Source organism: Coptis chinensis, chromosome 9, assembly GCF_015680905.1.
Source record: "Coptis chinensis isolate HL-2020 chromosome 9, ASM1568090v1, whole genome shotgun sequence".
NCBI classification, from domain to species: Eukaryota; Viridiplantae; Streptophyta; class Magnoliopsida; order Ranunculales; family Ranunculaceae; genus Coptis; species Coptis chinensis.
Window position 1 is genome coordinate 60,484,736 of NC_141464.1, and position 12,349 is coordinate 60,497,084.

General features: G+C 34.4%; 1 protein-coding gene and 2 pseudogenes across 3 annotated transcripts; 1 reads left to right on the top strand and 2 right to left on the bottom strand.

Moving 5' to 3' along the window:
* Positions 1-3,369: 3,369 nt before the first annotated feature.
* Positions 3,370-4,867, bottom strand: LOC147477092 (oil body-associated protein 2B-like). 2 transcript variants are annotated; one of them, XM_086584730.1, is made up of 4 exons: positions 4,531-4,867; positions 4,146-4,228; positions 3,926-4,040; positions 3,370-3,813 (listed from the first exon to the last, which is right to left on the bottom strand). In XM_086584730.1, the coding sequence occupies exons 1-4, from the start codon at positions 4,796-4,798 to the stop codon at positions 3,557-3,559; spliced, it is 723 nt and encodes a 240-aa protein (XP_086440856.1). In that variant the 5' UTR covers positions 4,799-4,867; the 3' UTR covers positions 3,370-3,556. The 2 variants fall into 2 exon arrangements, with proteins under 2 accessions (XP_086440856.1, XP_086440855.1); XM_086584729.1 differs by having other exon boundaries at positions 4,510-4,867.
* A 1,588-nt stretch (positions 4,868-6,455) lies between these two features.
* Positions 6,456-7,374, bottom strand: LOC147477093 (uncharacterized; annotated as a pseudogene).
* A 231-nt stretch (positions 7,375-7,605) lies between these two features.
* LOC147477094 (protein VTE6, chloroplastic-like) lies at positions 7,606-11,326 on the top strand (annotated as a pseudogene). Its single transcript, XR_015208695.1, has 5 exons — positions 7,606-7,869; positions 8,003-8,247; positions 9,428-9,551; positions 10,445-10,549; positions 10,719-11,326. The product of XR_015208695.1 is annotated as a protein VTE6, chloroplastic-like (transcript).
* Positions 11,327-12,349: the final 1,023 nt, after the last annotated feature.

Sequence of the window (12,349 nt, forward strand, 5' to 3'; positions counted from 1 at the left end):
TCAAGTAGCTTCAATATATATGAATTTCACCTTATTAGGCAATCTCACAAAACTTCAATCAAACTTATTTTATTAATTATAAACAACAAAATGAAGTTAAAAGGTTTATCAAAAGTGTGTTCTTTTTTTTTTTATTGGAGAGTGAGATTTTCACGTTATAAGAAATTTGATTGAGTGATCAATATAATATTAATATATAATAGTTATGCATATTTGCAAATATTTTTTCAGAATAATTAATATAACAACACCCGTTCATAGATAATCTTTGAAGATTCCACATAGTGAGTCATGCATAATTTAAAGAATAATTAATAGGAAATCGGGAACTGGATAATCTTCGATGATCTCACATAGTAAATCAAGTATAATTTACTTTTTATGTCATGTTTGTAAGGACACTACAGATAGATCAGTAGAAGTTGGTATTACACACCACATTGGATAATTAAAAGGAAATCAGAATCTAGATTCAAATACATAACTGAGCTTAAAGAGTAATAACGGAAAATCAGAAACTTTATGCAAATGCAATAAACTAAACTCTAAAAGTAATTAACTAAAAATCGGAAACTGGATGCAATTGTATTAAACTAACGGATGCAATTGTATTAAACTGGATGCAATTGTATTAAACTTTAAAGAGTAATTAACGTCAGATAACTAACGGGAAATCGGAAACGGTATGCAAATACATCAAACAAACCTCAAATAATAATTAATGGGAAATCGGAAACTGGATGCAAATGCATTGAACTAAACTCAAAAAATAATTAACATAAAATTAAAAACCAAATGCAATTGCATTGAACTAACCTAATAGAATAATTGGTGGGAAATCGGAAACTAAATGCAAATGCATTGAAATAATCTCAAAGAATAATTAGCGGGAAATCAGAAACCAAATATAATTGCATCAAACTAACCTTAAAGCATAAATAATCAGAAACTAGATGCAGATGTATTAAACTAACCTTAAAGAGTTATTAATGGGAAATCGAAAAATGGACCCAAATGCAATGAACTAATTAATCTCAAAGACTAATTAACGAAACATTGAAAAATGGATGAAACTGCATTGAACTAACCTAAATGAATAATTAACGGGAAATTATAAATTTGATGTAACTGCATTGAACTAACCTCAAAAAATAATTAACGGGAAATCGAAAACTTGATGCAAATGCATTGAACTAACCTCAAAGAACAATTAACATAAAATCGGAAATTGGATGAAATTGCATTGAACTAACTTCAAAAAATAATTAACGGAAAACCAAAAACTGGGTGCAACTGCATTAAACTAAAATCAGAGATTAACTAATGGGAAATCAGAAATTGGATGCAAATGCATTGAAATAACCTCAAAAAATAGTTAACTGGAAATCGGAAGTCGGATGTAACTGCATCGCACTGACCTCAAAGCATAAATACGAGTAATTAGGAACCCAAAATGAAAGTGAGTTTATAAAAATAGACTCTTACATGTATGCAAACTGTATAGAAATTGTAAACTATCGAACTAACCTAGAAAAATAATTGACGGGAAATCAGAAACTGGATACAGATGTATTGAACTAACCTTAAAGAGTAATTAACGAGAGATTAGAACCTGGATGTAAATGCAATAAACTAATCTCAAATACTAATTAACGAAACATTGAAAACTGGATGCAACTGTACTGAATTAACTTTAATGAATAACTAACGGAAAATCATAAAGTGGATGCAATTGTAATGAACTAACCTCAAATAATAATTAACGGGAAATCGGAAACTTGATGCAACTGCATTGAATTAACCTCAAAAAATAATTAATGAGAAATTGAAAAATGGATGCAACGTATTACATTAAACTAACCTCAAATAATAATTAATGGAAAATAAAAAATTAGATGCAAATGCATTGAACTAATAACTCTAAAACATATTTATATTATATGTAGGAGAAATAAATGTCTCGACAAATATAGTTTTGCATTTTAAGTAGTGTTTATCTTAATTCTTTTATTGTGATTGGAAATGTCTTGCTATTCAAGTAGCTTCAATATTATCTTCGCCACAATGGATATTCTCGCAAAGCTTCAATCAAATTTCTATTGTTAAACCTAACAATAAAAAGAAGTCGATGAATTTTATCAAGGTTTGATGCTTCATTTTTATAGAAAGTGGTGCAAGAAATTTAAATGAGTAATTAATATAATTTTCATATCTTATAGCTATGCATAGTTGCTAATATTTTTTAGAATAATTTAATATAACGACACCCGTTCGTAGGACACGTTCATGTGATAAAATTTTTCAAGTGGGAGTAGTGTATTCTTTGAGGATATGGAAACAATCAATCTGTTTTAGAGATTTGTACACATTAGTGCGTAAGCCGAGCGGTGATGATTTACCGCTAAATCACTATAAATCTAATAAAACTATTATACAAACTAGATCGAGTTTAAGATAATTTCATATGAAAATTACGGATTAATATCCTAAACCACAAAGTGAAGAGACTATCTCAATTTGATCCCTTAGTTTCCAAGTACTTATACACCATAATCGCTGCTCATTTACGTATTTCGGCTTATTTTCAATAAAAATATATCCTGATTCGAAAATTTGCCGCTAACTCACCATAAATCCAAGAAAATTATTATACAAGTTAGATCGTGTTTAAGATAATTCTATTTGAAAATTACGGATTAATATCCTAAACCACAAAGTGAAAATGCTATCTCAATTCAATCCCTTAATTTCCAAGTACTTATACACCATAATCGCTGCTCATTAACGTATTTTGGTTTATTTTTAATAAAAATCTATTCTGATTCGAAAATTTGCCACTAAATTACCATAAATCTAAGAAAAATATTATACAAACTAGATCAAGTTTCAAGTTTGAGATAATTATATTTGAAAATTATGGATTAATATCCTAAACCACAAAGTGAAGAGACTATCTCAATTTGATCCCTTAATTCCCAAATACTTATGCACCATAATCGCTGCTCACACAAAATATTTAATAGATCCCGAGCGTATGCCCGAGTCCAAAATCTAGTACTTAATACTGAAATTAAAGCACGAAAGTAATTAATGAAAACATGGTATTGATCGAGGTTCTCTATTTATATTTATAAACATGAAGTCTAGTTTACATTTCGGAATTCTAATTTGAGTGTATTACTATTTCCTAATCTGTTTTGGACCGCAGTTCTACTTCAATTACAATTAAGAAAACAGTGAAACATGTAACAGTCTCAGAGCAGATCTAATAAACGCATAGGATATATATTTACGCCCAATAATCCAAAGTGGTTTAATTTATGTTCAAATAAATCAAACAAGTACACACAACAAGTATCAACCATCAAGTAACATAAACTATTGGCTGCACACTATTATTATTATTAGATTTCTTATAAACATGAAGATACTAGAATTAGATCCCCCAAACTGTATAAAGGCATCCATATACATACTTTGCACACCCACTAAAACTTAGAGTGGAAACATATCAACTTAATACTACGTTGCAAACTAGTGAACTGCACAAATTCGTTCATGGAAAGGGTGCCATGCGTTTCATGGTTGTTGGTTCTATGTCGATAGCAAAACCTTTTCCAGTCTGTTTCCAGCAGTCCGCACGCGGATTTATCCATTCTGGCTCCGGAATCTCCATCCATGATACCTTCAGACGACCACTGTCTATGCCATACTTATCATCGCGTTTCTTGACTAGATCAGGCTTCACCATTCCTAAATTCACCCCCTGAGGTGACACCATCAGTGCCGGAGCACCCAGAGGAAGTGGATCACCTTCATAATACCACAACAACAAATGGTGAACATTTTTAGATAAACAAGACACGTACATTCTTGCAATCTTGTATGACACATATTGTATAGCTTCAGGAAAATGGTCTCTTACCTCTATCTGTTTGCCATGTGCACCAAAACTTGCCGTAGGTTCTGGTCAGGTTGTTAAGTTCAGTCTTTTGCACCATCTCTGGAACCCCAGGGTTAACCCAAAGACCCGCTTTGATCTGGACCATTCAGATGCCAGAATAATAGTCATCGCACATTAATCATTGTGATATAACTAATTAAGAAATTTGGAACGAAGGAAAAAAGAAAAAGAAAAGGCCGACCTCATATGCGTGAGAGTGCCACAGCTTCTGTTCCTCAACTGGTAGATCCTCAAAGATTCTATCCGATACAATATACTCCACCCCTGGAACATACACATACAGCTCAAATTACCGTAACACATGATGCAAAGTTATCCTAGATCACCAAGTGACATGCATGATATGAAGCACCTGGTTGAAAATGTCGAATTGGCTAAAATTTTGAACGGCAGGAAATTTTAAAATCTGTTTAAATACTAATACATTCTTATTTTCTTTTGAAAATCTCTGGACACACCAAATTACTAGTGTACACATTTCTGGGATGTGGGATCTATAAAGCGTCAAAATACTTGAAGAGGCCAATATTAAGATACTAAATTACTAATGAGATGAGCATTGGGACCATCAGAATCATAAACAGCACACTGAAGGAAGTCTTGATTAATCCGAGTCACATAATTGTGAGTCTCAATCTGCCGACTCATATCATGGCTGTACAAGGCAAAGGTGCACACATGTTGCTGCATCTGCTTAATTGGCTTTAAAGATTGAAGCATCTGGCCCCCCTTATCAATCACGTGTTGACTCATACTCATGGCCTGGCCTGGTGGTTGTTCACTAGTTGGAGCAACTCCACCGGGAGCGGGACGTTTATCACTTGAAGCCATCATACACAGAAATGAAAGAAAATTGGAGCTGCGATTGTTGCTAATTACTATGTGTGAGAAGTGGAATATATAGTGGTTGGAAAGAATATTAGAGATTAGAGAACAAAGGAAGGTGTCACACGTGTGTGAAATTTGTAACGTGGCAGAATCTGCAATTAATTGCTCATGCATTGTTGTGAGGTGGATGAAGCTTGCTGCCACTTGTAACTCAAAATGGTTGGGGAATTGATCGGAACATATACTGACCAGTGTCTTAAGTCTTAACAAAAACCCAAGAAAAAGTAACTGACTAGTGACATGGCTATATACTTGGTGCATCTCAAATAGTGAGAGTGTGTATGTATATTTGAATTGTTCGGCGCACCTACTCACGGTGTCTTTGATCGCCTTCAACATAAGTTGCCTCGCTTACAAAGAAATACCGATCGAACGCCCGAGTGTCACTACTAAAAAAAAAAAAAAAAAAAAGGCTTGTAACAAATATGATGTGTCGGGTTTTTCAGATTTACAAAACGATATAAGGAGTGGTGACACAATATGTTTTTGTCAAACCGACACAATAGATATAGTACTTGTGTCAGTTTTTAAGTACTTATAAACTGACATGACACAACAGGTATACTACTTGTGTCGGTTTTAGCATTTAACAACTGTAAATTTGCTATGGGGAGAACACAAACCAACACAAGAAATAGAACTGTTGTGTTTTTCTTCTTTAAACCACACAAAATTAGATCTCTTCTTGTGTCTGTTTTAGTAGATCACCTATTTCAGGAAAAAAAAAAGAGAGTGAACTACCCCCCCCCCAACCTAGATGAGCCAATTAGGATTTTCCCCCCACTAGACTAGATGGGAAATTAGGGTCTCCCCTAAATACACACAAAAAAATCTCGGTCAACCCACTTTGATTTTTTTTTTTTTTTTTGATGTGTATTTAGGGGAGACCCTAATTTCCCATCTAGGGGAATCCTAATTGGCTCATCTAGTGGGGTAATACTAGTTAACCCAAAAAAAAATAAGAAAAAAAAATACATACGTGCAATATGCATCTCCCCGCAACGCAAATGTTCTTCGGAGTTCGGACACGATGCCATTTGCTTATTTATTTGCTAGCAATCTAGCATCACCAACTCCTTACCATTTCACATTGAGTGTAGTATTGGAGCAAGGCTCGTCGACTATATAACAAGTAATTGTTTTGATTAGGTCGCCCGACTGACATACTTAAACACTAAATCATTCAACTTATCAAGTGAGCGGAGCAAAAATTCTGAACTGAGGGGGGTATGTGGCAAAAATGTCATTCATCTCTTCTCTTCGTCTCCCTCTCCCTCTCCACTCTCCACGCTCTTTCAATCTCTCCACTCCTCCCTCTCCACGTCCTTCCAATTCTCCACTCACGCCCCCACTGCTATGCAGTATACTAATTAAAACCAATTAGTAGGTAGTAGCATAAACTACCTCGTCAGCAGCCGAAGTAGTAGATTCATATCTAATAATGGACTGGACTTAAGTAAGCCCAACCCATTTACCACCCAATAGTCAAAATCAAACAAAGGCCGTTGACTCTCCTTTTTCTTCTCAAAACTGAAACACTTTTTTTTTTTTTTGAAAAAATGGAAATAATACTTCGTCGCTACTAGGATGATCCAAAATTCCAAAGCAAAACTATTGCTGATATATTGGTACGCCAACACAAGTTACGGATTATCTTGCCACAGAAATCTAACAGGAGGAAATTATTCATGATTCAGTTAATCAATCACTCGTAGAACATGAATCCTGAGACTGAAAACTGGCAATCACCGCCTTCTTACGAGATTGATATCTGGCAGTATCAAACTCTTAGTCAAGAGATTTCTCCTGTCCTGCAATGGGCAGGTAAAGTTGGCTCGAGCAGATCTTTTACCCAGAGGTATTTTCCTCACATGAAATCCTCTTCCAGTTCCTGCAACGACTTGTTTGTAGAAGCAACCTGTTTGTTCGATGTCATCTTCTCTGCAACCATCAAGCCCTTGTAGCTTCGTATCTCTGACTGCCTCTCCTTTTCAAGCCTCTCCATCTCTTCCCGCCGTTTTTTGTCTCTCATATGGAGCTTTCTTTCAGCTCTCTCCGCCTCATTAACCGCCTCTCGCTCAGCTTTCAAGTCAGGCTTCCTTTCCACCTTGGTCTTGTTCAATCTATTAACTATCTCATTTACACGTTTCTCTACTCTCACAGTGCGGACCATCTTACTATTGTAAAAACCAACTTGCCCCACATCCATAGAGGCAGCCTTTTTCAGATTATACCAAGGGGTATAAAGTATAAACAACATCAATGTTATTGACCTTGTTGCCTTGGATAGAATTTGCTTTGACAAGCTGAGCACAGTCCTCCAGTAAACCCTCACTTATATCGTCGATGGTCTGGCCCTTGTTTAGTCTTACATAAACATGGGCGGAAGACATTTTATCCACATGGAACCAGATGTCTTCAGGGAAACCATATTTGATAAGATCTTCATTCTCATGTTTATCTAGACCCATGAAAATTGTGTAGTTTCCAGCTTCGGGTCTAGCTTTGTAGTAGAAAACCATCTCTCCTCTCCTTTCTTCTTCTTCTCCTCCTCCTTCTCTCAAAACTAACTAGGGTTTTGAGGTTGGAGAAAAATTAGAAAAGAAGAGGAAACACTTTTTTAACACATCAATGGCGTTTTTTTCAGTTATTAAGACCTTTCATTCCCCACCACCATTCCATCTACATCCTCAAAACCCATCATAAAACTCTATTCAAAACCCAAACTCATAAAACTCCACCCATCCCCAAAAATGCTTTCTTTCAAAGCACACTCACTCCCTGACTCATCTTTTCAAAGTACTGTTATTTCAAGTGTATTTGATCTCATTCAAACTTCACCACCAACTTGGGCATCCTCAATTTTCAATAATGTATTGATATTTACATTTGGTTCTCCTATTTTAGTCACTGGCTTATCTTTATCTGGCATTGCTACTGCTTTCTTACTTGGCACTTTAACTTGGCGTGCTTTTGGTCCTACTGGTTTCTTACTTGTCGCTACATATTTCGTACTTGTAAGTGAAATTTAAACTTTGGCTTTGCTTTATTTTGCAAGATATGTATCATAGATGAAAAAGTTTTAACCTTTGAGTTGATTTATTAGCTGAAATTTTGGTTATTTGAGACAATGTGGATTGTGTAATGTAGGGAACGGCGGTGACGAAGGTGAAAATGGCCCAAAAGGAGGCGTTAGGTGTAGCTGAGAAGAGGAAGGGGAGAAGGGGTCCTGGTAGTGTGATTGGTTCTAGTGCTGCTGGGTGTGTTTGCGCGTTTTTATCGATATATGGTGTAGGGGAGCAGCATTTTCAAGTCTTTGGCAACTTGGTTTTGTGGCTAGTTTTTGTACTAAGTTGAGTGATACAGTTTCTAGTGAGATTATTTGGGAAAACTACGTAAGTTAGGGGTCGTTTGTTTTTCTGAGCCTATGAATGCTTGAATCTTTGAATCTTTGAATGACTCATCCTCCAATGCTAAATGCTGATTCTTTTTCTAAAAACATGTTTGTTTTCTCGTTAGAATAACCTTGCTCTGAAGAAATTTGAATATAAATCATTCGACAATTTTACTCATGCTATCTATTTTAAACACTAACTTGATTTTTGTTAAACAAAATATATATTATATTTGAGGAGAAGAGATGGATTATCGAAAAAAATAAATGATAAATAAATTTATTTAAAATATGCTTTCACAAATATATTTTAACGATTTATTTTCATATTTTGTTTATTTTCATAATATATATATGTAATTCTATTTTTAACAAAGTGGATATCATTCACCCAAAAAAATGAAAAAACCTGTGACGCCAACATCAAATTTTGAAGCCATAAAAGTCAAGGTAGGAAAGTAGATGGGTTCTTAAGATTGGGTTCTTAAGAAAAGGCAAGAAGGGACTTTCTTGTTTCAAGTATTAAATTCAAGTGCTTCGGAAGAAATTTTGGTCTTTGAATGCTAAAAGTACCACTGAATGCTTAAACTACTTAAAAAAAACAAACAAGTTTTGAACCTCTGAATGCTTAAAACTTAAGTTTAAGAGGCTCTGAATGCTGAATTAAAAAAAAACAAACAACCCCTTAGTCTTCTCTCAGCTTTAAATTTGACAGTTTTTGCATGGATGATGACATTTTTTTTTTTTTGGAATGAATCATGTTACTTAGAGTTTGTAAGGTCATGTTGATTAGTTCACGTCTGAGCAGTTTTGGCTGTTAGACAATCTTGAGATAATTGTGATAATTTCATCCTATGGCTTAGCTCCATGCAATTTTATCACATTTGTTAGTTTGTGTTTTGATTAGTAATAAGAAGGCATCTAATATGTTATTACTCAATAGGAACATGTCACACGCAGCATTTACACTAGGATTTCGTAAATGACCGTAGGCATATTGCTTTGTATGGAATGATGTTATGGTTTGGGACTGTGGGATGTATAATTGTTTTTGGTCATATTTTGAGGCTAATTCAGCTGCACCAATATTTTCTTCTCTACACACGCCTTCATAATTCATGTATCACGATCAGATTCTTTTTTGAAACATCGAATTTTTTGGATTGGTGCTTCTTAACCAGATATCTTATTACCTCGTTTAAGGTAGTCCCTAGGGGAACTGAAGGGGCTGTTAGCGTTGAGGGAACTATTGCGGGGCTTTTAGCTTCAATTCTGCTTGCCTATGTTGGTTGCCTAGTGGGTGAGGTAAATTTCACTACCCTTTCTCATGAGTAGAGATCTTTATGTTTTTAGGGTAGCTCAAGACTGTCTTGCTCTGCCACATTTGATTGTTGCAACTTGCAAGTAATAACTGGTAATGCTCTAGTAAGACCATTTCACAAGTCACCTTACGAACATAAGCTCACAACGAAGCATTGTTAATTGAAATGATTAATTAGGATAACTTGTATCAGTATTTTTCTTTGGGTTTCTATAATAATCAAGTTATAAGATGCACCTTTTGGAATCTTATTTACAAGAGAACGGTTTTGATATTCTTATTAAACCAAACAGCATAGCTCTACCAGCAGTGGACCTGGGAGATATCAGACACATCCTCTCCTTTGTACTTTCTTATGAAGCAACCTTTTCCATTTGTAAAGGAATATCTCACATCTAACCCCTCAATTCAGTGCTTGGCTGCATGCCCCTCTAAGCAAATTCTGTTTTCCCTAATTTTATTGAGGATTAACACTGCACCTGCATGTCATTGAGATATCTTGTTGTTTATTTCCTCTGCGGGTAGCCAAATACCACATGGCAGCATTTGAAAATGGTTTAGATCATTGTTTTCTTAAGGAAGTTTTTTTACCAATGACTCCAATTCTATGTCAACAGTCTGATGACCCGAATGTTATGGAGCTTTTCAATGATATGTGGCGAGAAAAGAGAAAACAAAGAACTTGGTTTCTAACAGGGGAGAATTAGTAGATTTTCTCTCTTTTATGGTCTTTAAGATTAAAAAGAAAAGATCTTTTGACCAGTAAGCACAACTTTGTATGCTCAATTTCCTTGGACATCTCATAAAGTGAAGTATCAACCACTGCAGTGACCAGGTTATTCAGCTATAATGATCATTTTCCCTCATGTATATGCAGGTAAATGCTGTTGAAGCTGCTATTTGTGTGGTGGCTTCCCAGATCGCAAATCTTGGGGAGAGCATGATCGGTGCTATACTCCAAGATAAGGAAGGATTTAAATGGGTAAGGAACTACATGTCTGTAAACGGTTTTGGTGTTTCTTTCTTAATTTTCCAGCTTGTAATATGCATGTAGTCATCTTTTTGGGCATGGTTCTTTTAGATCTATTCTTAAGTCCTTGGTGACTTTCTTTAGAAAAAATCTACTAAGATGTTCCTGATTTTCTTTGCAGTAAACAATGATGCAGTCAATGTAATTAATATCTCGCTTGGGAGCATTTTAGCAGTCTTGATTCATCAGACTGTTACCCAAAATTGGCATCAATAGAGTGAGCATGAACATGTGGTTTCCTCCTCACCTTAAGCTTACCAATCAACATGAATGATAAAAATAAATATAAAAGGGAAGAGCACTGGTTCATCTTCAAAGATATGAAAGCGGCCAAGAAGACGCTACAAAAAAGTGCACACTTGTTGCACAACACCTTGCTTAAGAGATTAGTTTACGAAACAACTCCTCTCCCAAGTTTGGAGCGGCATGAGTGTGGATGTCGCAAAATGGAAAAGCACTGTTTTCCTTTTCACCCAACGTCGTTGCTTTTCCCATAGTTGATTAGATCTGAAAAAGATAAAATTTTTAGCATATGAATTCTGAAAAATGTCATCGTATAATCACATCATATTCTATGTATCATTCTTTAAATGTCACATGCCATTCTATTCCTTTTCGATGGGAAATTCTCATTGCATTTGATATAGGGGTGTCTCTTTTTTCTGAAAATTCAAATTTTCCGGATCGGATATTTTTCCAACTTTGGCAATGATATTTTGTGTTCCGTTATCAGAAATTGTGATATCCAATTTTTCCGAAAAATAATAGGATTGGAATTGGATATGTTTTTAAGATTCGATCCGATCTCTGATAAATTTCCGAATTTTTAACATATCCGGTCTATTTCATATAAATACTAAATTAAAACTACACTAGCTTGTAGGCCGTGCATACGCACCGGCTCTTTTGAAAATATTTAGATTGTTTTAGAAAATTGGGACTACCGCTTTAGTCGCTAACCTGTTTTAATTTTCTAACAAATTGTTTTAATTAAGTTTTAAAAACTTGTTTTTTTCAATTGGAAGAGAGATCATGTTTAATAGGAGAATAATTCCCGTTTTAATTAAATATGCTAGATTTTTCCTTTTCAATAGGGGAGGAATTCCTATTTTAATAGGAGAATAATTTCCGTTTAATTAGAAGTGTTAGAATTTGTTTTAATAGGAGAGGAATTTCCATTATAATAGGAGAGAAATTCCCATTGTAAAAAAAGATTCCCGTTTTTCAAATAGGAAAGAAATTCTCATTTTAATAGGAGAGAAATTCCGATTTTAATAAGAGATGGCGTGAAATTTTAATAGAGCTCGAAAAATATCCCTTGTGGGAGTTTTAATATTAAGATATAGACTAGCTTGTAGACCTGTGCATACGCACCGGCTCTTTTGAAAAAATATATATATATTTTTTAGAAAATTGGGACTACTGTTTTAATCGCTAATCCGTTTTAATTTTCTAATAAGTTATTTTTAATGAAGTTTTAATTAAGTTTTAAAAACCCATTTTTTCAATTGGGAGAGACATTCTGTTTTAATATGAGAAAGATTTCCGCTTTAATTAAAAGTGCTAGAATTTATTTTAATAGAAGAATAATTTCTGTTATAATAGGAGAGGAATTTCTATTGTAAAAAAGGATTTCTGTTTTCAAATAGGAGATAAATTTATGTTTTAATAGGAGATGACGTGGAATTTTAATAAAGTTCAAAAATATTCTTTGTGGAAGCTTTAATATTAATATATAGATATAGTTTACAA